General features: G+C 40.8%; 1 protein-coding gene across 2 annotated transcripts in view; it reads left to right on the top strand.

The window, feature by feature from the left end:
- Positions 1-27897, top strand: part of PHF21A (PHD finger protein 21A) — a 142905-nt gene that overhangs the window by 82513 nt on the left and 32495 nt on the right. For both annotated transcript variants that reach the window (XM_032840658.1, XM_032840657.1), the window contains exons 3-6: positions 14270-14473; positions 20694-20945; positions 22167-22256; positions 25837-26130. In XM_032840658.1, coding sequence (XP_032696549.1) covers positions 14270-14473; positions 20694-20945; positions 22167-22256; positions 25837-26130 — 840 coding nt within the window. The remainder of the gene's footprint in view (positions 1-14269; positions 14474-20693; positions 20946-22166; positions 22257-25836; positions 26131-27897) is intronic.

Raw genomic sequence — 27897 nt, 5'->3', positions numbered from 1 at the left:
TCAAGATTAATTGTGCTAGCACCTACTTCCCAAATTGGCTTTCGTTTTATCTGCTCAAGCATGTAACACCTAGCCTTTGCTCAGGGTAGAAAAAGCACTAATCTACCTCTGTGCATATGGAAAGTAGTGTTCCGGGTGCTGCATTAAAAACTCCGGAAGAATGCATTATTAATGGAATAGGTCTCTTTCTCTTTCAAAAAGGGAAATCATTTATGTGGCCACAGTCAAGAAGGGTAGAGATAGACTCAGTGCTAGTTCTTAACTATTTTTTTTTTTTAATGAGTTATTGAGAGATAGGTAAGGAGAGATACTTCAGCAAGTAAATTACCTTCACAACATGCAGCTTGTAGACACCAGTGTGATCTAATTGTAATATAGATCACCCTGTAATTTTCTCACCCTGTAAGCTTGAGAATTCCAAGTACATTTCTTATAGGATGCCACATTATCAAAGGTTAGAAAAATAATAATAAACTTGGGGTTTTAGTATTATAAAGATTATCAGAAGATTTTCAGATCACTTCTGGTTTCCCATCATCTGTTTGCTCGTTGCAAGCTTTACGTTTTCAGTTTGTTTTTGTCTACATACGTATAATTGAGCTGAATGTGTGTGCCAGTGAGGGGCTATGGGGCCACGTTGAGCTTCTGCTTAAGTCTGCAGTATTAAAGTGTGCCTTTTGTTGCATGAGCTGGTCTTGCAGACTCTGTAGAGCCTTATCAAATGCAGCCAGTTGGTGCTGCTGGTATGAAAGCACAGGGGAGCTCTCATGTGGAAGGTTAATGGAGTGTAATTATAAAGAAAAATGAACTGCTCAACCACTCTATCTCACTCTACCTGCACCAAGAGTGACAAGTGCTCTGATCCTTTATAAACCCTGGAGCAGAGGTTTAACTATCTAAAATTATGGCGGTATAACTGTCACACAAACAAACACCCTGTGAAGTATAGGTATGCATCCCTGCGTAGGAATGATCCCTTCCTGTTACAGGGTGTCTCAGTTGGGAAAGGAGTACCTTCAACCACCAAGAAGAGCTGTGTGTTAGACATTGTACTTCCGTGTCACTCCTTCTTTTCCAGTCAATTTGTTCCATTTTCTTTTCCTAAATATGCTCTCTCCCCTCTGATTAGTGGCGAGGCTGACAGCCTGCACACGAGTAGGTCCATTCCACCGTATCCAGCAGACGACAAATATCCTTGCTTTCTCCAAGAAGGTCCATCTTACCTGCCCTCACAGCCATCCTTAAATCAACTGGGTTCTTTAATTTTTTTTTTTAAGATTTTACTTATTTATTTGACAGAGATCACAAGTAGACAGAGAGGCAGGCAGAGAGAGAGGGGGAAGCAGGCTCCCCTCCAAGCAGAGAGCCCGATGCGGGACTCCATCCCAGGACTCTGGGATCATGACCTGAGCCGAAGGCAGAGGCTTTAACCCACTGAGCCACCCAGGCGCCCCTCAACTGGGTTCTTTTAAAGGGGATGAAAACGGTCACCTCTCCTCATTCTCAGCACCTAGACAGAGGTGGACTGTAGGAAGCTCACGTACCACCCAACAGGTCTTTCTCCCAGGATCTACAAGTAGCATAAAGATTACACACATTTCTGCAGGCTCAAGATGGGGTTCGATCCTTACGTCTTTCAGTTGAAAATATCACAGGAAATATTTAGTAAGGAAAATTGCAGCTGGGAGAGACAAGGACAGAGAAGGACGAAGGAGACATTCAAAGGGTGTGATGAGACAAATCTGTGTTCCTAGTGTGTCACATTGTCAGTGAATGTTGCAGAGTCGTCCTGCTACTGGAATGGCTGAAGGGTAAGCAGAGCTGGATTGTGGGGCTGGGTTGATTTAGTGTTTTTGCCAGCTCAGCAGAGAGTTGAAATAAGGTGTTGCAGACCATGCAGCAGCAACGAAACCCCCGCCACCTTGTTCTTACCAAGTCTGCCGCTCTTGGCAAGGCCGTGCTGCCTACTGAGATAAGTAAATGCAGCATCGCATCCATGAGGTCTGTGGAGACTCAGCAGAAGTGATGGCTGTGTCATTCACACAGCCGGCTTATTGACTGAGCCCTGGTCTTGCATGATGGGCGGGGGAGGAGCAGTCAGGCTTCCTTCGTCGTAGCAGCTCTACAAGTGGGGAGGCTGATTTTAAAATGTCTCTGTGTGGTTTATAATGTTATTTCCCCATCCCCTTTGCATATGGGTTTTGATCATCTGTGCTCTCTTTTAAAAGCAAAATAGCTGTATGGTTTTTATGGCAAGAGGATAAATCTGTCAGTGAGTAAAAATTTTAAATCCAGCTTTGTATTAGTGGCTGATATGTAAAGTTTCCTGTGATATTATACTCCTTAAAAAACCCACTGGAATCCCAACATTTCACCAGCTTAAATGTTGCCAGCATCCATTCCACTTATTAGATTGAAGTCATTGTTACAGAATTGAAGTTTTGGCTTGAGGTAGAAGGTTAGCAAGAGAATCTTAACATTGTCCATCACACGTCATAGATGAAGACACATACCGTTCTTGCTGGTTTGGCTTCAGTGTGTATCCCTGCTCAGCTGCCGGAGAGAGTATCTCTGATGGCAGAAATACAGTCACTGGCATTTTGGAGCAAGTCATCCAGCCCTGCCCCATCCCTTTTAAGAACATTCCTAGCCGTTTCAAGTGCTCAGAGCAGTTTATAGGAAACGTGCCCCAGAGTGGGCATCGTCAGTGTGATTTGCTCCAGTCCCATCTCTTAAGCTGTCCATGCCTCACCTCTGGCTGTCCCATTTCCAACCCTGACTGCATCCTCTGGCTTCTCTCCTGCTTGGCCCCATCAGTTTGTTGCACAGCTAACTTCCTTGGCTTTCAACAGCCTGTCATTGTTTCCTGGCGCTTTACTGTATCTAGACACTGATGTCCAGCAAAGGACATCTCTCCCCCTTGGCTCATCTTCCCACACCAGTATATTCTACATTCAGTCAGTCCACTTGGATATAACCCAACCTCCTGTCAGCCCCAGAAGTGTTGGCTCAGACAAATGAGCTCCAGCTCTTTGTTCAGTGAACAGAGCTTCATTCAAACTAGCTTCCAGAGGATAAGGATCCCATATTCTAGTGCCTCTTTTACTATTAGGTAACTGTTGGTTGGCCATTGGTTACCGCATGCCTCAGTTTCCCTGTCTGAATCCATGACACTTGCTTTAATCCACCCTGCATGGCTGTGAAAACCTTCTTTGCTAAGAGGGCATGAAAATTTACAAGTGTAAAGTGCTAGGTACATGTACTTAAGCTAAAAATATCACATCATTAGGAAAATTGTGGAAAGCGGGACCATCATTTTTCATCTAGGGTTCATTCAGAAAGTAGAATTCTTGAAAATTTATTAAGTAATCCATGTATTTGTAACATGAATTCCTTTTTTCTTAATCATGTAAATTAAATGATTTTGAAAACTCTCAGTACTCAAAAACGAGAACCAGTTAAATGGCAGGAGGTGTTTCTAGTGTTCTGGTTGGATTCCAAGTTTGATGATCACATTTTGCTTACTGTAATTCCCTGGACAGCTTCAACAAGGCAGTTTTCATTTTTCTGACCTCTACAATGTGGCTGTTAAGCAGCTGCTTTCTTCAGCCCTAGAGACAGCCACAGTTCAGTGGTAGATAAACTGATTCCAGTTCATTCTTATGTCAGTGCAACACGACGGGGAGGGGATTAAATTATCTGTGAGGTATTTTAAGCTGTTTTGAAAAAGTCAGCACATTTCTGGGACACATTATTATTAATTTTGTCATTCTTGTATATTTTGTATGTAGTTGTTTATCTCTCTCCTATCTTCCAGATATTTTATCTTAACCACATTCTTCTCAGTGCCCATTGATTACTTGGCATTGTATGTCTGTACCTTTTCCCATGAAAGTCACATCCCAGCCCTTTCACAGTGGTAAATTTTAATTAACCAGGAAGCCATTTTAATTTTCTGGTTATCTGAAATCCTTTTTGACTCACTCCTGTTGTTGAAAATTTTTCTAAGTAATGGCTGATTTCTCTCCTAGTAACTACAGTTCACTGGTTGTAATTATTGTCTAGGGATTGAAGACTGGTAGCCCCTGGGCTTAATCTAACTGGCGGAGAGATTTTGTTTGCCTCGAAGCGTTGAAAGCAGCTCTTACATTAGTGCCTTCAGATAGGGTCCTCCCTCTCGAGTTGACCTTAGTCCCTATCACTCCTTATTATCTCATAGTTGGCCCGCTTCATTCACGTACATTACCTGACAGTGAGTTTTCAATCTCAGAATGGAACATTTTTTAATGATTTAGTTTCTTTGTAGTGTGTGTCAAGATCATCATTATGAGCATTAGTTTTCTGTGTATAGCACTTGAAAGAAGTATAGCTCAAGAGATTGTATTCTTGCCATTCAGAGATACATAGAATTTTAAGCAGAAGAGAATGTTGGAGACTGAGAGAAGCTGAGCCCAAGAATAGGTAAATAACCTGAGTTCACAGATATGACTTAGTGACAAATATGAGACCAAAACCCAGATTGTTTGGACTCTTTGTATTATTTTTGCTGCATAATACTACCTCTCTACTTATTTTTCCTAAAAGTGGGTGATACATGTAAGAGATATATATCTCAAGATTTTTTATGAGGTGCTTTTGTGGCTTGTTATATTACGTAGTATATAGATGTGAGGGCTCTTAGTCCTTACCAGCAGGTAAAATAATTGGGGCAGGGGGAAAGGGGGTGGATATGGAATTAGATATGAGGAACTAGAAGTGTTAATTAAGTCTGACTCTACCCCTGGCTTGAGACTTAGGTCAAGTCACGCAGATGCTCTAGGGTCTCAGTGTGTCCTACCTGGCAGGCAGTATCTATCCGATAAGATGGTGGTTGTTTCTGTTGTGACCATTTAGAACTCACCAGTGCCATATTAGACTATATCTAAAAGTCAAGAAACTGCTGTGGCCCATCCGGACAATGGAATATTATTCAGTGCTTAAAGAATGAGCTATCAAGCCATGAAAAGACAAGAAGAAACTTAAGATGCGTATTACTAAGTGAAAGAAACCAATCTGAAAAGGCTCCCTGCTACATGACTTCAACAATATGGCATTCTGGAAAAAGCAAAATTATGGAGACAGTAAAATGGCCAGTGGTTGCCAGGGGTTGGTGGGAGGGAGGGATGAATAGAGCACAGAGGAGTTTTGGGGTAATTAAAGTGTCCCATATGCTACAGTGGTGGGCATATGTCATTGTACATTGGTCGAAATGCATAGAATATACATCATGGGGAGTAAATCCTAGTGCAGCCTATGGTTTTTGGGTGATAATGAAGTGTTCAGTGCAGGTGTATCAGTTTTAACAAATGTACTCTTCTGATGGGGATGTTGATATGGAGGGAGAAGAGTATCTGTACTCTCCACTCAACTTTACTATGAATTTGTAGCTGCTCTAAAAAATAAAATCTAATTTTAAAAATCAAGGGACTGATCTTACATCGAGTACAGTGTCCTCTCTTCTGACCCTGTACCTCAGTAATTTTGTTGGATGTGGAAACTGGAGAACAGTAGAGGTGAAAAGCGTGAGCTCCATTTGGTACCAAGAAGTATGCTGAAAAAAGATATAAAAACAACACATCATCTTTACTGCAGCCATGCCATCTTTTCTAAACCTCGGAGTGTGTGTGTGTGTGTGTGTGTGTGTGTGTGTGTGAGAGAGAGAGAGAGAGAGAGAAAACTAAATATTCATATAGAGATTCATGGATTGGATTAAATGGTTTTCATAGCCTGTGAAGAATGTTTTCCTTCACACTTAAGATTTACTAAAATACTTAAATTTTTAACCAAATGCTTTTTATTCATTAGGAGGTTATTCATGCTTTTCTTCTCTATTGCTGAATCTCTAGCTCTCTTTAATAAAATTTCTGGTACTGACAAGTTAAAACAAAAAAGCAAACCCGCTCTGAAATTCTGAAAGATGAGTTCAAGTTTCTTCTGTCTCTGATGTAGAAAACTCAGACTAAACACAGAGTAGTACAAATCATCTTTTGTCACGTGTCTTGGAGGATCCAGTCCCTTGAAGTTCCCCATCTCTCATCTTGGCAGCCTACATAGGTGATGGAATTGCTTCCCCGGTGTTGTTTTATGTGGGGTCTTGTCAGAAAGCAAATTTGTAACACTGTTAATTTTTCTCTTTAAGTGATCGTAACAAATATTTGGTGATAAATAAACTACCCAAGTAGCAAATACTTTGTGAAATTAAGAGACACTCATTGGGTAGCTTTGGAATCTTTCTAAAATCCATGTGTTTATGCTGTGATGGCAGATGATAACAATTATGTTTTTAGACATCAAGAGTGTTGTTCACGACATTCTTTTGTTAAGATACTTCCCAATTCAAAATGTCAGTGTTTAGTGATTTGTAAGACTTTTTTTCCACATGCAAGGAAAATACTGCATTTCATCATAGAATATTTTCTACTTGATGTATCCAGCCTGACATAGTATATTGTTCTAATACTGTTGTCTGTCTTTTTCTCTCTTTTAAGATAAAACTGCAGAATTAAGGATTGTTAAAAGATTCTCGCCTTTAGACATGATTGATTTGTGTCCTAGTACATGCATTCTGCATAGAATTTGCTTGTCTATTATATTTACCTCTTCCAGCATCTTATTCTGTGTTTCTGTGAAAAGAGGACTTCTTATGTTCTCTCTTATTGTACCTAAGGTTTGGGAGTAAGCAACACCATCTTTTATCTGAGCAGTATCCCACAAAATGACAGAGGTTTTTGGTTTTGTTTCCCCTTTTTCCTCCTCCTGTTTTAGGATCATTACTGTGCTTAAATTGTATTTTCATATCCAACTTGTCAGGGACAGCTACTGCACAGCAACCTCCAATCATAATTCTTTTGTGAGGAAAACCAAGCACAGCAGCTTCAGGACAGAGCAAAGAGAGGATTTCTGTAGTGTATGGGACAGCTCTGACATTAACAAGGCAATGCTGCCTTTTAAGTTGTGGAATAGAGCCATGGAATGATGAATGACAAGCTCATGGTGTGTGCAGGTCTGTAACAGATAGTTACAGAGGGGCATGCATTTTGATGAACTGGAGCTTAATTTACAAATTAATAGCCTCCATGTCATATCTCATTGTGGTACAAACACAAAGATTCAGGCACTTTTTTATATTAGCAAGCAGCTAAATTGTGCAGATTATAAATGGTTCTTATGTTTTTTCCTGCTGTTCTCATTACTATATCTAGGGTGTTTGCTGGGTCAGGTTGCATTTAAATTGGACATCTATTTTATGCATTCAGAATATGGCCCTGAACTGCTGTAGAGCTATAGGAAACCTGAGCCATACCTAGATTTCTATACAGGGAAATATTCTCTAATGTGTTTGACTTTTGAGACAAAAAGGCAACAGGTAGCATTCTCTTTCTTAATCCTGTACTTTTTTTTGGTGATTCCTGCTAAAAAAAAACTAACACAAAAATATTTGACTAGATGTTAAAAATCAAGCCATTGAAATATAATTGACATTGAAAGTAAAAGTCACATTTAAGTAGCTGTTGCTTTCAGTTAAAAGTTCCTGCTAGACACATTGTATTACTCATTGATTATCATGCCTTAATTTCACATTGCCCTCAACAGTTTTCTAAAGCACTCCCTACCATTAATGCAGTTGATCCTCAATATTTTTCTGAAATAGGCAGGATAGTATAGCTTAGTGCTTCAGAGAAACCTAGAAATTTTTTTTAAAAGATTTTATTTATTTATTTGACAGAGATCACAAGTAGGCAGAGAGGCAGGCAGGGGCATGGGGAAGCAGGCTCCCTGCTGAGCAGAGAGCCCCAGGCAGGGCTCCATCTCAGGACCCTGAGATCATGACCTGAGCCGAAGGCAGAGGCTTAACCCACTGAGCCACCCAGGCACCCCAAACATAGAAATCTTAATTGTAAGCCAAATGGGTTCTGATTTTGCTTTCCTTTGTTTTTTATTGTAGAGAAATATCTTACAACCACCATCCCCAGCATGCAGTGCTCTTTTTTTTTTTTTTTTTTTTTTGTCTCTCTCTGCTTTTCGCCCTTCCATCTGGGTATGTTACATCCTGGAGAACCATAGTGCTCCAGGGACATATCTCTCTTGAGTACAACAGCTACACTCTTTCTTGTTGGATGCAAATAAAGGCAGTTCCCAGGTTCTTAGAAGGGTCCCTAGGTTTAGGTAGAGTCTGACTACGGCAATCTTAGCAGTCTTTCGTAGTCCTGCATAAGGAGTTTATTTGTTAGAGCATGAATGAACTAAGTAAGAAAAATGTAAACCATATTTCAATCAGGACATCACATAAAGGCTCTAATCCCCTATGGACATGGAATATAATCCCATTGATATGAATAAAAGGTCTAATTTCCTGTGGAGATGGGATGTGAAACCTATCTATTTCAGTATCATTGTGTGTATGTGTGTGCGTGTGTGTTTTGAAGGAAGAGTAAACCCCAACAAATGTATTTTTAATTAAAAAAGTAAGCCAAAAATCAGTACCATGACATACATGTGTGTTCTCCACCATCTGTTAAGCATGCATGTGGAGAATGTTGAACTTTATTAAAAAAAAACAACTGGTAATTCCACCTGCGGCTGTCCTCAATTTATTTATATTGTACTGTACAAATTCCGTGGTGCTCTGCAGAGCTCTAAAACAAGCATCAGCATTCGCAGCTAAGATCAAGCAGTTCCTCGTTAGTAGACAGTAAACGGTTCTGTGTCTAAAGTGAGGGGGTTGTAGGTAGTGCTTCTGTCAAACAGGTGGTGTGTTCAAAGGGCATATCCCTTTTTTTAAAGGCTTTATAGGTTAGAATCTATTTGCCTAATTCTAACCATGAAACTGAATATCAGAGAGTTTGGGGAAAACTTTTCTAGTGCCTTACAAAACAAATAAAATGCCGTTATTTTTAGCTAAGTATATTTTTATACCTGCTGCCGCCAGTATTCCTCTTCCTTCCTCTCTGTCAAAATTCTGTCCTGTGTGTCTTACCTAGCACATTCTTTCTAATAACTTCAGTGTATGTTCTTCCCTTGAATTTTACTTACTGCATTAGAAAGGGGCTGATTTTGAATTTATTGTCTTTTCTTTGTGTTCTTATTCATAAAATGGTAGAAATTTCCCTCATTTTTCTCTTTCCTTTTAATAACGCATACCTTTTACCCAGGACTAAATTTTTTAAAAAAGATTTTATTTATTTATTTGATAGACAGAGATCACAAGTAGGCAGAGAGGCAGGCGAGAGAGAGAGGAGGCAGCAGGCTCCCTGCTGAGCAGAGAGCCTGATGCGGGGCTCGATCCCAGGACCCTGGGATCATGACCTGAGCCAAAGGCAGAGGCTTTAACCCACTGAGCCACCTAAGTGCCTCCCCCCAGGATTTAATTTTGTGACTAATTTTATGACAGTAACATATACCCTATTCTTTAGAGGATAATTATGTAGTAGCATTCTGAAGACTGTTACCTTATCTCCTTCCTGTGTCTTCAGTGTTGAAGAATATTGGTATTGCTTATAAATGCAGTGGTTGAACTTCAGTCGGATAGTAGAAAGGTTTTTTTTTTTCCATCTCTGAGTAAATTTTGACTTCAACAAATGTAAGTTTCTCCATGTTAGTTTCTCTGCACACCAAAATTTAGTATCGCTGGTTTCATTTGAGCAATTGGTGAGTCTGAAGACCTGGAAAAATTTTTCACTGCGTTTTACATAGGAAGGTAGGTAAGACTTGTTCTTGACTTTCTGGATTTGTGAAAAGTTACAAGTCTTTTTCGGTCTCTGGCATGAAGGGTGTGGGTTCTATTTTCAGATTGCATGATTGATTGATGGAGGGGACAAAGGATGAATTTTTAAGGCAGTACTGTGTAAGAAGATGTCTGTGTGGGTATTGCCCTATCATAATTGGTATAAAACAGGTAATGTAGAATGTAACACAAATAAGTGGAGCAACGGACTGGATCGCTGACATGTAGGTATGGAGGGTAGGGCCTGGTATCTGGAGCTCCTTTTGAGAGATTTTTTTTTAAAGATTTTGTTTATTTATTTGACCGAGGGAGAGCAAGTGAGCGCACACACAGGGGGAGTGGCAGGCAGAGGGGGAGGGACAAGGAGGTTCCTTGCTGAGCAGGGAGCCAGATGTGGGACTTGATCCCAGGACCTTGGGATCATGACCTGAGCTGAAGGCAGACGCTTAACCGACTGAGTCACCCAGGAGCCCCTGAGAGAAGATTTTTAAAAGCTTCTTGAGAATTTGCTGGAAATAAAGTGGGGGCTTGATTGGGGGAGGGGGGGCGTCCTGCCATCTCTCCATCTCCCTTCTGTATTGACCAGTGGCATGGAACTTGGAGTGATCGACTTACATAACTGAAGAATGAACCCGATTTTCTGTTGAGTCATACCTATAAACTTCTGTATTTTCTTTGGGATCTGTCTTGCTGTCGTGTGAACACGTTGATAGTATCGCTGAATATCACAATATTGATCACCGTGACTACCTGTCTCAGAAACTGTGACTTGAGGTGTTACAGGCCTGTGAACTCTTCTGCCTGGAGAAGCCCTGATAAAACCTAGTGATGGGAATGTCAAGGGGCTCCGAGGCTTGGAATTACGTGAGGTTTATGGAGCGGTTCTTGACAGATGGATTGATTGGAGGGGGCAGTACTAGCTAGCCATTCTGGACACCAGACCCATTGGCCTATTCTTATAGGAAATATATTAAGGAAAGAAGGTGATACATTACTGGCTTTTTCTCCCTCCCTCCTGCCTTCATCCTTTACAGCTTTTCCTTTCTCATGTCCTTCTTTCCCCACCCCCTTTTCTTTTTAACTTTCATTAACTTATTAGTCAGTGACAAATGGCCAGTTTGTGACACTTAGCCCTTTTCTCAAAGCTTCAGGTTAATGTTCCAAGATAATTAGCTACATTTCAAGGTCTCCTTTATATGTGAATAACATTGAAAATGCCAAATTGTTTACTTTGTATAACCTTCATTAATGACCAGCAGAAGTCATGATTTCTTTGTTTAAAACACGTAATAATAAAAGTATAGGCTCACTTCCTGTGGAAGTGAGAGGATCCTTAAGAACTTTACTTGATAGCACATAGCTAAAATTTATGAAATTTGATAGCTGTAGTCTCTTCTGCCCATAACTGGTACTGATCCAGATCAGGTTCTTGCTGGAGTTAAAGTGACTGGTGTGTTTGCCGGAGCTGCAGGACTAAGCTCTAGAACAAGGCTGGGTTGTGGAACTTAGGAAAGCCGACTAAAGCATAGGGCACCTCCCTTACCAGCCTGCCGCCTAAGGCATGCCTCTGCCTCAGACCTCGCCTAACTTCAGGTCGTCGGTTTTCAAGACGCAGTGATAAATTTAAGTGGCAGGAGGCGTCAGTGCTTCCCTCAGACCTTCATTTTTTAAAAAAATTTATATAGACATGCACAACCGCAAGCTTGGCGTTCTTCTAATGGGAGCAGAGAAAGGAGGGCAGGGGCAATGCTTTTCCCAGCTGCACTCCAAAACATACCAGAGCCTTCTTTCAAAGAAAATTGTACCCGGCTCATATGATCTGACCCGTGTCCCATCTGCACAGCTTTCTTCTCTTCCCCCCTTCTTTTTCCTTCCCTCAAAGACTAATGTAAGTTTGCAAGTATTTTGATCCCTGTGCCTCCCCATGGGTTCCACAGGCTTTGTTTCAGGCCCTGGGGAAGGAACAGTTGTGAATGCAGTGTGACTCACTGACTCCCACTTTGCTGATTCTGGCTCTGATTGGTCGTCACCTCGTTCTGGCCAGATGGCTGCAGAGTACTCTAGCCTGCATCCCTTCCTCGTTCTTTCCCCTACTGTTCCCTTCTGTTGTACACGACGCTGGGAGTGGGTTCTGGGCTTTGTCTCTTGCTTGGAGTTTACCCCAGTTAGGCAGTTAAGTAGGAGAGCGCGCTGTATTTCCCAGGGATGGTTGTAGAGGGGAAAAATATCTTTTCCTTTTGTGCCTGGTAGGATAATTATTTCATTTCCTGTGCTGTTTTTTGTTCAAAGTTTATTTTTTGGCAGGTGTCACATTCGTGTTCTATTATTTCCTCATGGTTTCTCTCCTCCCCTCGATTTGAGCTGGGGTTTTTTGTAGAGGTTCTTGGCGTCCCTTTTGTGGTGTACTGATGCTACACTTCAGCTAGTCGTTACTATGTTTGTTTAGTGCTGGTTTTATGTTGAGGGGGACTGAAAGCAATGATTTTAAAGTAATGAGTTAATTGTTAAATGTCTTAATGTTCTGGAAGTCACCACGCAATAAAATCTATCTGTGATACTCAAAATTATCTGTAGCACCACTGCCACTTCTTGCCCTTCTCCTAAACTGTATCAATTCAATTACTCTATCTTTTTATACTTGAGAAATAGGACTTTAAGACTTAAGTTAATTTTTTATAAGAATTTGATATTTTTATTAATTTGCATTTTTATTATTCTACAGATGGTTTCTGCAGAGACTTTGGACTCTGCATCCTTTTTTCTTTTCTTTGTGAAATTTAACTACTCAAAGAGGCAGTGAAGACAGAATATAAAGTTTAGCAGAACCCCCCCATATTGGCCTTTATATGATATTTTCATTGCCTAAAAAGAATCAATAAAAATACAAAAAAATTCTCTCAATAATATATTTTGTATTGACTTAAAAGTTCTTAAAAATCCATTTTATAAATATTTTAATGCTCAAATATGTTAAGCAAGTAACCTTATAAGTTTGGGTTCTTTAGAGGATATGTGCAATGAAGTTGGTTAGCATCGTAAGGGGAATTTGAAGTCAGCCTGGCCATATGGTGTCACTTAACCCTTTATTTAAAGATCTTCATTTACTTATTTTTCTTCATTCGTGATCTGTATTAGAAAATGACAGTCTATTTTATCAGAAATAACAAACCTCAGCTGGTGAGCTCAGTTGAAAGTATATGAAGAGTGCTGCTTACACTTGCTTCCAGCCATTAGGCCCAGAGAGGCAGCCCCAGTCTGGTCTCCAGTTGTTTTATAGGACACGTTCCCTGAGTCATTTGCTGGTCTCCGGTTCCCATCACTTTACACATCCTGTGAGGAGACATTTACTAAGCTACATAGTTCTAGCCCCGAGTGTAATCGTGGACAAAATAGGTCCTTGCCCTCATGGAGCTTATTATGTTCTTTTGAAATATAGTAATGAAAGTATCCAAATGCATATTTTTCTTGGATTTGGATAAGATGTACAAAATTCCAGAAACTTCAGTTTTTAAATTTTTATCCCATGTAACTAAATCCCTCCTTTGCCTAAACAAATGTACACATTTCTGCAGATCCTATCCCAGCAAAGAGGTTCTGCTCATGAGTTTCACAGTTGAGTCATTTAGAATGAGAATTCTTTGTATGGCATATTTCTGAGATCAGGGTTTCTCTGTTTAAGAGTCTGTTTAATGTTTGAAACCGATACGTGATGTTTGTTTGAATAACAAAAATTAGTATTGGGACGCCTGGGTGGCTCAGTTGGTTGAGCGGCTGCCTTCGGCTCAGGTCATGATCCCAGCGTCCTGGGATCGAGTCCCACATCGGGCTCCTTGCTTGGCGGGGAGCCTGCTTCTCCCTCTGCCTCTGCCTGCCTCTCTGTCTGCCTGTGCTTGCTCACTCTCTCTCCCTCTGTCTCTGGCAAATAAATAAATAAAATCTTTAAAAAAAAAAAAAATTAGTATGGCCGATGTCCATGTTACCAGATACTAAAAGTAAAACCACCAGCAATGTGCCCGTCACAGTTGTGAGTACTTTACATCCAGCAGCCTGTAGGGTCCTCATAAGAACTCCAAGGATATTGTTAATCACCTCATTTTACAGAACAGGAAATCGAGACACAGATAGGTTAAGTAGCTTGATGAACATCAGAGAGCTGGTAAATAGCAAAACGGAAGTCTGTGTCTCCAGAGTCTGGTGTTAGTGGCCACACGATATTGCCCTTCCAGCCGAGCACACCAGGCTAATGATGGTCAAGAAATGTGAGCTCTGCTGTGTGAAGTCCATTATCTTCTCTTGTCCTCTGTGTGGCTCCGTCTCCCTTGAGCTATAAAATGTTTCCTACGCTGTTGGTTTCTCCTCCTGTGTCGCATCTGTAAATTTTAGATGTCACAAGTTTTAGGTGAAGCTGGTCACAGAACAATGTCAGAGGTGTGTAGCTGCACACGTCACAGAGCTGACAGGACAATACTCTGATACATGGTCTTTCTTTTTGTCTCCATGGGGTAGAAAAGGGTAGTTGAACAGCTACGGAAGAACCTGATAGTGAAGCAAGAACAACCAGACAAGTTCCAAATACAGCCATTGCCACAGTCTGAAAACAAACTACAAACAGCACAGCAGCAACCCCTCCAGCAGCTCCAGCAGCCGCCGCAGTACCACCACCACCACGCCCAGTCGGCTGCACCCTCTCCCAGCCTGACCGCTTCCCAGGTAAAAGTGTGGCGGAAGCCCTGCAGGCTTCCTGCGCTAGGCTGTTATGAGGCATGTAGAGCTGGGACCCCTTTCAGTACTAAGCTCAGCTAGCCCTAGACAACAGTTATTGTGGTTACTTTTTTATACTATACACTGGGGTAAAAAATCCCTTGAAATTCCCTGGCAGAAGGAAACGGTATTACTGAGGAGTAAAAGTCAAATGATTTCCCACCTGTCCAAAGAAGAGGGGAAAGGTAGTCAGTGACAAAGAAAAATCACTTCTCTGTGTTAGAACAGAACTAAGGTCTTATTTTGCATTTTCTGGAAGTATTTCTTTGCACCTGTTCTAAAAGTCCGTGTGACTCTGCCTCCATTGAAATCGTTTTGCTGGAATTCTTAGCAGTTAGGTGTGGAGGTGAACCAGGTAGAAAGGCATTCAGAAGAAGGGTGATGTGTTTCCATTATTCAGAGCATATGAATTTGTTCTAATATATTGAAGGAAATCTGAAATGGAAGCTACAGGTCCAAACTAGAACTAAGAACTGGAGGCTTGATAACATTCTAACTTGGTATAGTTGTGCAGATGTTTTTGCTGAAGGGGGCATTTAAACTAGCATATAAGGACAGTAAGGCAAAATACACAAAAAGGACATATTTGGGAATAATGTTCAGTTAGGAAAACTATTCGAAGCAAATGTTTTTGACATTTTTAATGGTTAAAGGTATTTCATAGTATTTGTATTATTTTGTATGAAAATTATATGAAAGTCCATTTTCAACATCCATAAATAAAGTGTTACTGGAACACACACACACACCACACACACACACACACACACACACACACACACACACATGCAAACTGTTCAGGCTTGATCTCCACACACCTGCCTGTAACGTGGGCATACCTTTTAAGATGGGATGGTTGAGCAGTGGTTCTTGATTCTTAGGGATCATGACCCCTTTAAGACTTTGGTGAAAGCTGTGGATCCTCTCTCCAGAACAGTACACATTCACACCTAATAACACTCATTTTTGCACATGATTTCAAAGATGTTGGGATCTTCTGAAATGCAAGCACGGGCATCCTTTATGCACCAGTCCCAGGTCTTCACTGTATACATAGAGAAAAAGATTATAGTTTGCTTGATTAATCACTGTTTATGGACATTGGGCTGGTTCACATAGAACACTTTTCAAGTGAGGAATACATTACTTGTAAAAAATATTAAAGATTAGTAAAGATAGTTGACATTTAATCGAGGTTACTGTAAACTGCTACTCTCCTGAGTGCTTTACATATGTAATATACACCGTCCTTACCACAACCCTAATAAGGAAGGTATTATTATTGTTCTTGTTGTTGTTATTGTTTAGAAAAGAAAACCAAGACACAGAGAGATGAAGTAATTATCTAAAATCATATAGATAGTATGTGTGGTAGAGCCAAGATGTGAACCCAGATATTCTGGTGAAAACGTCTGTCCATTCATGGCTCTTCTGTACTACTGTATAGTACCAAAAAATGAAATGCCAACATTATAGAAAACGCTGCCAGTGTAGGAAAAAGAGTAATTCCTGTTGTAAATCAGATAGCTGGAGCATAAATTTTACCATAATCTCCACTCCAGGGCTCTTTGAAAATGAAGCATTCAAACTGACTTTTAAAACCCCCCGACCAGGACTTCTATTTCTTCTGGAGGATTGCTTATCAGATTACTTTTATTGGAATTGATTAGTTTGTTCTCTTTGCAAAGTACAGTTTCATCAGAAAGTGTCTACAGGGAAAGAGTGTGGTAGAATTCATTGTTTCCTGGTATGTAGGAGTTTTCTCTCTTAACCCATGGAAACTTTCTGTTCAAGTAACATTCGGTGTCCCACGAATCAGAGGAAATATTATGTAATACTTATAATAGCTCTTCCCTCCTAGTAGTCTGAGTTCTGTGCTGCTGTGGGATGGTGAGTGATAGTAAGGGGCGAAGGGCTAGCCCCAAAACAGTGTTGTGTGGCAGCTGTCCACCTGGTAGCTCACCTACCATATATTTAATTGATTTAGCTAAGTTGTCCTGTTCTATTCTATTTTGTTAAATGCAGATGTATGATTTTAAAAGCCAAAAGACCCTCTAAGTTTTTGGTTTCTGTCTTTACAATAAACTGCCAATCAGTATTTATCAGGTGTTTTCCATGTGCTAGGTTCTGGTATACAAAGAGGTGGTCATGGTCCCTGCCTAGAATCTGGTATATTATCATCATTTTCATTCAACCTGTAAATTTTTATTGGGTCTCTATTATATGCAGACACTGTGCTCGGCAATGAAGAAGGTGGATTCAAAAACAAGAATATTAAAAATTTAGAAAAGAAGACAGTGTAAACAGCCAACAAAGAGAATAGAATGAAAGTACTAGTGAAGAGTAAATTTTAACTAGAGAGATCAGAGGTGCTTCACGGATGAGGTGACACTTGAGCAGGATGTGGACAGATCAGTGAGATTTTAGCGATAGAGCAGAGGGGAGGAGCATCACAGATGTAGACAACTATGTGACCAAAAGTAAATGTGTGTCCCAGGAATAGCAGAGACTGATGTGGCTCAGGTGTGGATTCTGGGCAATAATGGAGAGGGGAGATAAAGCCAGAGAGGTAGAAAGAAGCTAGCTTGGAGAAGCCCTCCAGTGCATGGCAGAACTGTTAGTTTTGGGCAAAGGGAGTCCTTAAAGGTCCATGAGGTCAAGGACAACTGAGAAGTTGTATATGGCATATGTTAAATATCTAAGTTTGGAAAGGAGTATTAAGCAGCAGTCAGCACGGGCAAACAGGAGGTGCTTGGCAGGGAATGTTTTCTATTCTGAGTCAGGTGGCTAGCAGGGACCAAGGCATAGGGGGTGGGGGGACCGGTCCCCTTTACTTAGTTAACTCAAATTCATCCCTGTAGGTAGATTTTGAAATTTTTTCCATTCACAGAAAAAAAACGAAACACTAGTAGAGTTGAATGCAGGTATACCCTTCAACTCACATTCACACTTGTGTCCTTTTTAATGATGGAATACAAATGTAATGAAGCAACAGTTAATGAAACCAAATAGAAAATAAATCCTAATGGACCAAAAGAGGAGTGGGTTGGTTCTATTTGTAGTCATGTGAGTGTGCAACAGTTACTTGCCATTCAGAATTAAATGAAAATAGCCTAAACTGGGGATGGAAGTTCACTAGCGCCCGTAGTAATAACCCCTGGTCGTTCCAATTTGTTCATTGCAGTCTGTTTTAAATCAACACCACATGCTTTGCCGGTAAACTACAATAACTTGGCCAAAAAAAATAAATAAATAAAAGGATTTTTAGTGCTTTATGCCATGTATTTCTGCATTAACTTCTCGTTGGTGCAGTTTAGATTTTGTCAAAATTAAAGAACCTCTTCATGACGCTGTGGGGAAACTGCTCACTTATCTGGAAGCCGGTCACAACTGGGCAGCATCAAGCAGCCAGGGACTACTCATGGCTTCCAAAAACATCATTTTCTTTGTTGTTGGTTACCTTTCCTCTCCCGTGTCTTCTCTCCTCCCTGCCAAACAAGTCAGAGGTTGGTGTTAGGTTTGGATTTCAAAATTGTAGATTCTTTTTGTCATCTAAACTCTAACACCCCCAAGAGTTTGTTTTATATCCCCAAGCACTTAGGATAAGCACCAGACCAGAGGGAAGGATTTTAGCAATACCTCTGTTGATGCCTGGTGTGAATAAGTGGTTAGCTGATGTATTTTCCAAAAAGTTTTCATCAGTGAATATAGTAGTAGACAGTACTACACCTTTACATACAGAGAATTATATAGATGCTGGAGTACATGTTGTGAAATTAGCCGTAACTAAATATTTATAAAGGGGAATAAGATGCTAACCTAAGATGTCAACAAACTTGTTAGGTTTTAAAGTTTTTTTTAAGTGTTGCGGTTAATGGTAAGTATGTAATTCAGGTGAGTTGGAGGTTTCACTGACTTTTTTTAGAATAATCGCTTTAGGGTGATTCAAAATATTGATAGTAATTTACCTGAACCAACAATGTTTCAAACAAAAGTACATGACCTCTTTCAAAGCAGTAACAGCATGCACAACTGTTTTTTAAAATCCATGTCAGTGACTTCTGCTGATGAGAGATTTTGCTTCCATAACCTGTGTTGGCACCAAGATTGAATGCCATCTGGTGTGACTTGCTCACCATTTGAAAAGGTCTTTGTATTTCAATGTCTTAAACTGAAAGATAGGGCTAATGTCACACTGGGTTAAAAACACTTACTACAAATAACTGGCAATATAAAGTCGGTCCTTTCTCCTACACTAATGTAACATTTCTAATGATAAACAGCATTTAGCTTTTATTTGGTTTTCATCTTGCATTAATAGTAGATGAACCCCCACCCTGCCCCCCAAATAAATACCAGTGGTCTCCTTTTACTCCCATTTCACATTTGAGGAGGCACTGGCAAGGAGAATGAGACATGCCTGTTTTGTTGATTAGAGAAGAGGAAACAAAGATTTGGGTGATTTTCGTTATAAGCATTAATAAAGATTGCTTGTAGGCTGCAGTGGGATGGATGAGGCCAGATTGCTAATTGTTTTCATTGAAAGGAAGCAAAGATACTAAAAGATTAGATGATGTATGTGTGTATTTCAGGCAGAAGATGGAAGTAAAGAATTATCCCCCCCCCAAAAAAAACCCCAACTTAGTACACAAGTACTGACATAGTCACTGAACTAGAAATGCACGAGGGGATTTGTCCAGATCTGTTTCAGGGAGAGTGTGCTCCTTTTCACTGGTCTAGATCAGTGCTGTCCAGTAGAACTTCCTGCAGTGTTGGAAATTGCTGTCTGGTTTGGTAGCCACTAGCCACAAGTGGCTTTTGAGCACTTGCAATGTGGACAGTGTGGCTGAGGAACTGATGTTTTAATTTTACTTTGTTTTAATTAATTTGGATTGAAATGGCCACGTGTGGCTGGGAGCTACCAAACTGGACAGTGCCAGTATAGAGTAAGAAGAAGAAGGTGGAGTAGTACCAAATTCAGAACCAGCCTGTTCTGGTTGCACTTCCGTGTTCCTGAAACGGTTGAGTCTCGAGGATCTTGAGTGAGTAACGGCACTGGATAGGTGCGTGTGCCGTGTAATAAGGTTGTTTGCATTTTCTTGTTTTGTAACTGTTCCCTTTACCTACTCCAGTAAGAAGTCTAGAAACTACAGCTGCAGAGCTTCAACACTAGTGGAAGAGCAAGTCCTGTTACCTCTGTTCGTCCTCTCAACCATAAGGCTTTTTTATTTTTATTTTTATTTTTATTTTCCTAAGCAGTGGCGAAGGGCCAGGGGGAGAGGGAGAGAGAGAATCTCAAGCAGGCTCCACATCCCGTGCCAAGCCTGACACGGGGCTCAACATATGACTCCTAGATCATGACCCGAGCCAAAACCAAGAGTCAGATGTTTAACCAGCTGAGCCACCCCAGGCACCCCTGATCTGTAAGGCTTTTTGAAACACAGGTGTTTGTTTCCACTTTGTCATGTTTCACCAGATCTCTGATTGCTTCTGCAGCAGCTCTCCAGAGAGAAGATTATAGTTAGTGACTCTCAGCCCTTTGGTATCAAGAGCTGGTATTTACTATACTAGGTGGTTAATAGGTTTTATTATCTAGAGTTTGGGATTTACTGCCTCTGAGAAAACCATTGTGGTAACCCTCATGTGAGCTTCCCTTCCTCCTCTCTAGGGCCATGCAAAAGAATGAAAAGACACTGTCCTTTCATCCCAGCTTTTGTGTCACAGGAGGCAGATAACCAGAATTATATGATGGCTTCATATCGATGAGGTTGTAGCAATTAAAAATAGAGATGTTGTGTACCCCATTGATTTGCAACCTCTGCAGAGTTTAAATTGAGAACAAGCAAAGAATAAAAAAAAGAAATAGGTAAATAGGTACACTTACATTTTATACCTGTAAACCCACCCCATTCATTGTTGAAAATCCTGTGCCCATATCTATCTGCAGTTATGACTATGAACTTAAAGCTAAGTTTGAAAACTCTGGCACAAACTAGAGATTATCTTTCTCTACAGTAAGAAGTGTGCTGTATGTAAACAAAAGAAATACTGTTATATTGAGAAACTTGATTATAAGAATCATTGCTTTGTTTTCTTCTGGGGATTAGCAGCATATTGTTTAGTGGGGTCACACTTCAGTGTCCTAATATCTGTTCTCCATGTCTCCTAGAAGACTGTAACTACAGCTTCTATGATTACCACAAAGACACTACCTCTCGTCTTGAAAGCAGCAACTGCGACCATGCCTGCCTCTGTTGTGGGCCAGAGACCTACCATTGCTATGGTGACCGCCATCAACAGTCAGAAGGCTGTGCTCAGCACTGATGTGCAGAACACACCAGTCAACCTCCAGACGTCTAGTAAGGTCACTGGGCCTGGGGCAGAGGCTGTCCAAATTGTGGCAAAAAACACAGTCACTCTGGTAAGCCAGCAGCTGCTACTCATGTGTGGCCACATGAGAGGGTTCAGGATATGCATTTGTAGAGTATATCCATTTTATGCTCCTGCTGGATTTTTTAGTCTCCATCATTCAGGCATACCAAGTTTTCCTTTGGGGCTGACAAGGGAATATGGCATTCCTACTGTCTGCTCAAATAACTGTACAAGTGTCCCTTGACACGAGGACCCAGATCCATACAGTGCGTTATCTGCAGTTGAAGTCTGACTTGACTTAGGGAGGCGTGTCCTTCATAGGGGCATGCACACTGTTGCACGTAGCTCTCTCCATCCTGTTTGCAGACCTGCCTGTAAAACTTGAGTGCTTATAGACTCTCTGGTTCTGTATTACCGATTTGGGGAAAACTTCCCGCTGAACTCCTTTAGTTCACTATCCCTTGAAATTGGCTGCACCTAGGAAGTACTAGAACAAGCTGAGGCACTTAAAAATATTCAAGAAACTCACAAATTAACAGTGTCCATGTCCAAGGTCTAAAGGGGAAAAAAAACATCCCTTGAAGAATTACTTGAACAAAAACTGTTCATGAGATTCTAGGGTGAAATCATTTAGAAATTGATGCTCTCTGAAGCTTGGGGAAAATATAACCAAATTGTGGTTTTAAAGTCTATTCTTAAAATTGCAGCTAAGAGCTCTTGGTGGCTTTTGGATGATGACCAGTGATAAGTAAACTAGATAGCAGTAAAGTGAAGCTTCAGCATTTACTGGGAATCTTGAGAGAAGTGACCAGTTATCTCAGCCAAATGCTGAGAATTAGAGACTTCTCTACAGGAATAAAGCCATTCAATGCTAGATAAAGCTCTTATATTAGGAAAAAGCCCATTTGGCCAAGCAGTAAGTTTGATTTTACTTTGGATCCAGTCTTGACTTTTAAAATATGTACGTGCAAGAGTTCTTGAATGTCAGAGGAAATTGTCTAAGATTGCCAAGCCTGCTGTGTTTTACTTCAGGCATGTAAGGACACAGAAATGCAGTTGGTTCACTTCTGTAGGGTAAAATGTGCAGGTGGGAGAGTAAAAAGTTTTCTTCACGAAGTCTTAATTCAGATGGTTAATTCTACAGTGAAAATTTTTAGAAAATATTGTCTGATACAGGGAGTAGTGATGCTAAAAATACTTTAAGAACGCCTAGCTTTGATACTGAACAATTGTTGTTCTCTGTGGTTTATTTATTTTTCCCGTTTTTTAGCAGGTTCAGGCAACACCTCCTCAGCCCATCAAAGTACCACAGTTTATACCCCCTCCTCGACTCACTCCACGTCCAAACTTTCTTCCACAGGTGAGTAAAGCAGTGACAAGCCCAGTGATGGGTTAGGTGAGACAGAAGTCCTCAAGGGCCCTCTCTGAGCCACCTGAAGTGTGCGTATCAACTCAGCTTTGTTCAGATCTTACTTAGTTAGCTAAAGGTTCTAGATGATGATTTCTATACTGGGAAGAAGCTTATTTGATCACTGGGGTTTCTTAGCAGTGACCAAAGGCAGTAGCAGGGGGATGTGAAGAAAAGGAGAATTTAAGGCACCATTTTAAACCTTATGATGTTAACTTACTGGAAGTTTAGCCAAACCTGCCTGCCAGTGGGGAAGGAATGCCATCACTACTCCCCACCCCCCGCCATTAGCCAAAGAGAGTAGACAAGGAAACAATAGGCAAACTAACCAGTAGAAACCAGAGAAATTTAGTTTTGCTCTGGAAAGTAATGGCATTTAGTATCATTTTTAGACACAAAGCTTTGCCTATAGAAGCTTGGACTAGGGGTCTACACAGGAAGCTTTCTACTTAGACCCAGGCAGCTCTGCTTGTGCATATTGCCCTGGGAGAATTCTTTTAGCAATTGGACTGAACTCATTCTCATGGCAGGATGTCAGGATTGCCCCAGTCTGGGTTTTGAGGGGACTTGACTTGCCAAGTAGAAAGCCTAGGAGTTCCCATCTGAGGCCCATGTTGCAGGCAAAGAGAGAAGAGAAAGGAATTTTGTGGTCAGTGGACGTAGGTGACTTCCAGATTGCCTGTGCAGTAGGTTTGGGCATTGAGAACACAAGATAAAGTGATTTCAGTCATTTATCCAGTAGATCCTTGGGTATCAGAAAAGCCAATTTTTAAGATAGACCATTCTCTGCCCTCAGAGAGCTTCAGATCTATGTATAGGCAATCACAGTGTCCATTATGGGAAGTACAAGGTAGTCTGACCACACATGGGGGGAACCCCCATCTCATTCTTAAGAGTATTCTAGAAAGTTTCCTAGAAGAGTTGACATTCAGTCTGAGCCCTAAAGTCCTAGTAAAGTTAGCCTGACAGAGTTTTGGAGGAAGAATAAAAGTGTCCCAGGCAGAGGGTAGAGCATATATGCAAATCCAGTATGGAAAGATATATGTAAGCCTAAGGAACCAAAAGGCAATTTGGTATAGCTGACCATGGTGGGCCATGTAGCTGACTCAGGCTAGGGGAAGAGGTGAGGCTGGAGAAGCCCATTGTGCCAGAGCTTATGGAGCCTTCTAGACTATGTAGGAATTTGGGCCTTATCCCAGAAACAACGGGGATCTATGAAAACACTTCAAACAAATACCTGAAATGATGAGTTTTTTTTCTTTATTTTATTTATTTATTTATTTATTTATTTTTAAATTCCCTCTTGTCATTGTGTGGAAAATAGATTGGAGATGATCGAGATTGTGGGCAAGAAGAATAGTTAGGACATCAACAGTAATAGCAAATGTTAAAAAGATGTTAAAATGTTAAAAGACTGCTGCTGTGTACTGTTTACTGTGTGAGGCACTTTCTGTGGGTTATCTGTTTTAATCCCCACAACAGCCCTGTGGAAGTAGGTATTTTTTTTTAGGTAGGGAACCTAGGGCTTAGTCCATGTTTTCCAGACAGAGGGTCATGACCCATTAGTAGCCTATGTGAAATCAATCTAATGGATCGTGACCAGGGTTCTTAAATAAAATGAACAAAACAGAATATGAAACATTAAGAGTACATAGCACATATGTAATGTCTCATCAAGTTTTTGTTTTATAGAGATAGAGGTCTATGTCTATATGCAAGTACTGGTTACAGTAAGAAATGTATTCCCTTAAAAAAAAAAAAAAAAGAAATGTATTCCCTACTGTGTGTCTGCAGCAGCCAACACATGGTCATCTTAAGGTCAGCTAAATATTCAGATTTGTGAGACCGGCCCACACATGGTACCAGTCTACTTGGAACAATACAAGACAGAAACCACAGCTTACCAGCAAGACAGCATCAGACATTTTTTGTCAGCCTGATTGGCAGTCTCTGCAGCTGTCCAGTGATAGCTCAGGTGCAGGGAGATGAGATCTTGATCTAGACGGTAGGAGAGCCATCCTGGCATAGAAGGCTTATGCCATGCGGGAGCCAGTGTATCTTATAACAATTCCATAGCCATGGCTTTCAAGGTCCCCACACATGGGGACACGCTCAGTTACAAAAGTAACCCCACTTCATGAAGCCCAAAGCATGGTGTCCCATCAAGTATTTCTAATTCTCCCCGTTCAGATTCAGTTTAGCAGTAAGGGATCATTTTTACCATAAGCAATGTTGCCTGGTAACATAGTTGACATTCTTACCCTTAATCAGGTTTCCAGGGGAACAGAGCTGGAGAGTTAACTGCAGGTCAAAGTTTCATGCATAAGGGGAAAAGATTTTGCCCACAGGGTCACTGTACAGAAAGTTTGAAAAATGCTGGCTTAAATCAGGTTATGTTACCTGAGGTTAGCCAGCTAGTAAGAGGTAGGAACCAGGATTTGAACCCAAGCAAGGCTAACCCCGTGTTTTTAATCATAATTCTTTGTCATTGTTCCAGTAAGCTAAACATAAGGTAGAGTGATGGCAGGATGAGCATAGAAAGTAGCCATATTTGAGAGGGATTTAGGAAGTAGAGGTGGAGTAGAAAGCATCAAGAATGGTTCTGAAGTTTATTTATTTATTGAGGGGATGATAATAGGAGGAAGGAGAGGGTCAGAGGAAGAAATAGGTGAGTTTGAGACATAATGATTTTTTGTTGTCATTGTTTTTAAAGATTTTATTTCTAAGCAATCTCTACACCCAACATATGGGGCTCAAACTCACAACCCCAAGATCAGGAGTTGCACATTCCACTGACTGAGCCTGCCTGGAGCCCCTAGACATGTTGATTTTTAATTTCTTGGAAGACTTCCAAGTAAAGATATAGGACAGGCAGTTGAGTATGTGATTCTGAAGTTCAGGAAATGTCTGTTCCCGAGATACCAAGTATGGATGTCTTCAGGACAATAGTTGGCAATTGAATCCATGGGATGGGTGAGAATTCGCAGGAAGAGTGAGGAGATTGGGAAGAAAAGAGGTTCCAAGACAAAACTCTCAGAAATACATTTAGGATTGGGCAGAGGAAGAGGAAGCCCACAAGGGTGACTTAGAGGAGCAGCCCAGAACAGGGAGTTAGAGAGCGAGGAATCACACTGAATTGAAGCCACAAACATGAAGAAATTCAGAATGTGGAATAAGACCAGCGGCAGCATTGTTACCACATTGGGCACAAATCCTGAGTGTGACCAGTCTCTGGATTAAGCATTTGACCTCAGCCTGAAGAGCCAGCATGGTATGGGAGAGGGAGCTAAGGTCTGGATTCAGAAAAAACCACATGGTAGGGTAACATTTGGACCCTCTTAAGAGCTGATGAGTCTGTTGTAAGATTATATATCCTGATATCTGTAGGATTAATATACCACCAGCATGAATATTAATAAATATTGGCACTAAATACCATTTCACATATAAAGTGTGAAAGACCTGGCAATGTCTTAAACTTACAAGACTTGAGAAATTTCTTTAAGTAATATTATCCTCTCTTTCCCCATAGGTTCGACCCAAGCCTGTGGCCCAGAATAACATTCCTATTGCCCCAGCACCTCCTCCCATGCTTGCAGCTCCTCAACTTATCCAGAGGCCCGTCATGCTGACCAAGTTCACCCCCACGACCCTCCCTACCTCCCAGAATTCCATCCACCCCGTCCGTGTCGTCAATGGGCAGACTGCAACCATAGCCAAAACGTTCCCCATGGCCCAGCTCACCAGCATTGTGATAGCTACTCCAGGGACCAGACTCGCTGGACCTCAGACTGTACAGCTTAGCAAGCCAAGCCTTGAAAAACAGGTACAGGCAGAGTATGCATCTGCTTCGGGCAGGAGTAGCCTTGCCTTTGAGGCTTGGCTGTCTCTAAATACATTCTCTCAAGAATGCTTTATCTCAGCACCTTTGTCGGTAACCTGTTGCTCATCATGTGATCATTTATCCGCAGTGCGAAAGGGCCAGTCTTACTGAAGAAAGTTAGGTTGCTTTTCCCACCATCCCCTTACAGATGGATTCAGATTCCTGTGGGAGTGAGCGCCCCCTGCTGGTTCTGAGCAGATATTCACAGATGGGTTTCTGCTGCTCTCGGGAAGCCACAGAGGTATAATACACAGAAAATGGCATATTAGTTTTGACCCAATAAGAATCCAGATGAGGATATGACTGTGAAAGTCAGGAAGAGTAAACAAGACAGGGAAAGGGATTCCATTTGACAGATTTCCCCTGGTTATTACAGAAAATGAAGAAGCAAATGAAAAAATTAAAATTTCTAAAAAGCATTTTTTTAACTCTAGAGAATACAGCCATTTTAGCTCAAATATTGAAGTCTCTCATGTATATTTCTAAAGTCAGATTTTCTCTCAAAAACACAAGGCTATGGAAATACAAGTAACCTCCAAAAATACTTAAGGGTTCTGTGATGGAAGACTTCTAAAAACAAGAAAAAGGATTTATAGGCAGTCACCATATTCTATTTAAAGAAAGACCAGTGGCGAGAACGAATTTTGCAAAGAAAAGCATCCTCTTTCAAGAAAGTTGCTTTAAAAAGTCATTGACCTATTTCTAATTGCTCAGGCTTGAGTTCTCATTCTTCTGAAAATAGTCTCTGGTGATCCTGAATCTTCTGCTTCTGGATGGCTGACCATGATTCAGAGAGGCTGACCAGATGGTGGGAATTAGAGGCTTCCTGCTGCCTTGGCCTTCTTGAACAGAGGATCCTTATGCATAGAGCACCCGGCTTTCTACCCAGACAGCTCATAAATGCAGCAGACCTTGCACTAAAAAGCTGGTACTAAAACCTCATGCTCAGAAAACACAAGGGAAAACAGATATCTTTTCCCAGGGAGCCTACTCAAACCCCAGAAAGTGCTTTGAGGAACATTCAGAAATAAATTAGTTACGTATGTTTTACATCCTAAATTTTCAAACTTAGTGTCAGCAGAACTTCATTATTAAAATATGAAAGTGAAATGCTCAAGCTGGGTAGTTTGGGTAGGGGTGTGTTTGGAGATCAGCTTCCTCGTGTCCTTGCTGGCTCTCAGAGAGCTGGTGAAGAGCCTTAGAGTTCCAAAGAATGCGGTTGCAAAACTCTCTTTTAGATTACCAAATCACATTTTCCTCTGACCTCTTTTTTGGTAAAGATACTTTTAGGAGACATATTTTTTTCAGTTTCATTTTATTTTTACATTTCTCATTTTCCTGATTACATCTAAGATAATACATACTCCTAATGAAAGAAAACTCAAACATTATGGAAAGATATAATGTACAAAATGCATCCACCTCATAATCTGTGGAAAGCGTAAACTTCCCCCATAATTCCAACCCCTGACACATATAAACAGTAGAAACAGTTCAGATTAGATTCCTTCACTTATTTTCTGTGCACCTACTAACATTTTTAAAGCAAAAACCAAAATTAAACAATATATATTTTGTAACTTGCTTTTTTTCCACATTGGATCTTGAATATTTTTTGTAGGTTCTGGCCTTACGTGTTCATAGAGCTTTTAATTTTAATTATAATACCATAAAAAGGTACCCAGGAATTCTCAAAAATTTTAAAAAGAA

This window comes from Lontra canadensis, unplaced genomic scaffold (assembly GCF_010015895.1).
Source record: "Lontra canadensis isolate GAN:19392208 unplaced genomic scaffold, GSC_riverotter_1.0 scaffold115, whole genome shotgun sequence".
Classification (NCBI taxonomy): domain Eukaryota; kingdom Metazoa; phylum Chordata; class Mammalia; order Carnivora; family Mustelidae; genus Lontra; species Lontra canadensis.
This window is presented reverse-complemented; position numbering and strand designations above follow the sequence as displayed.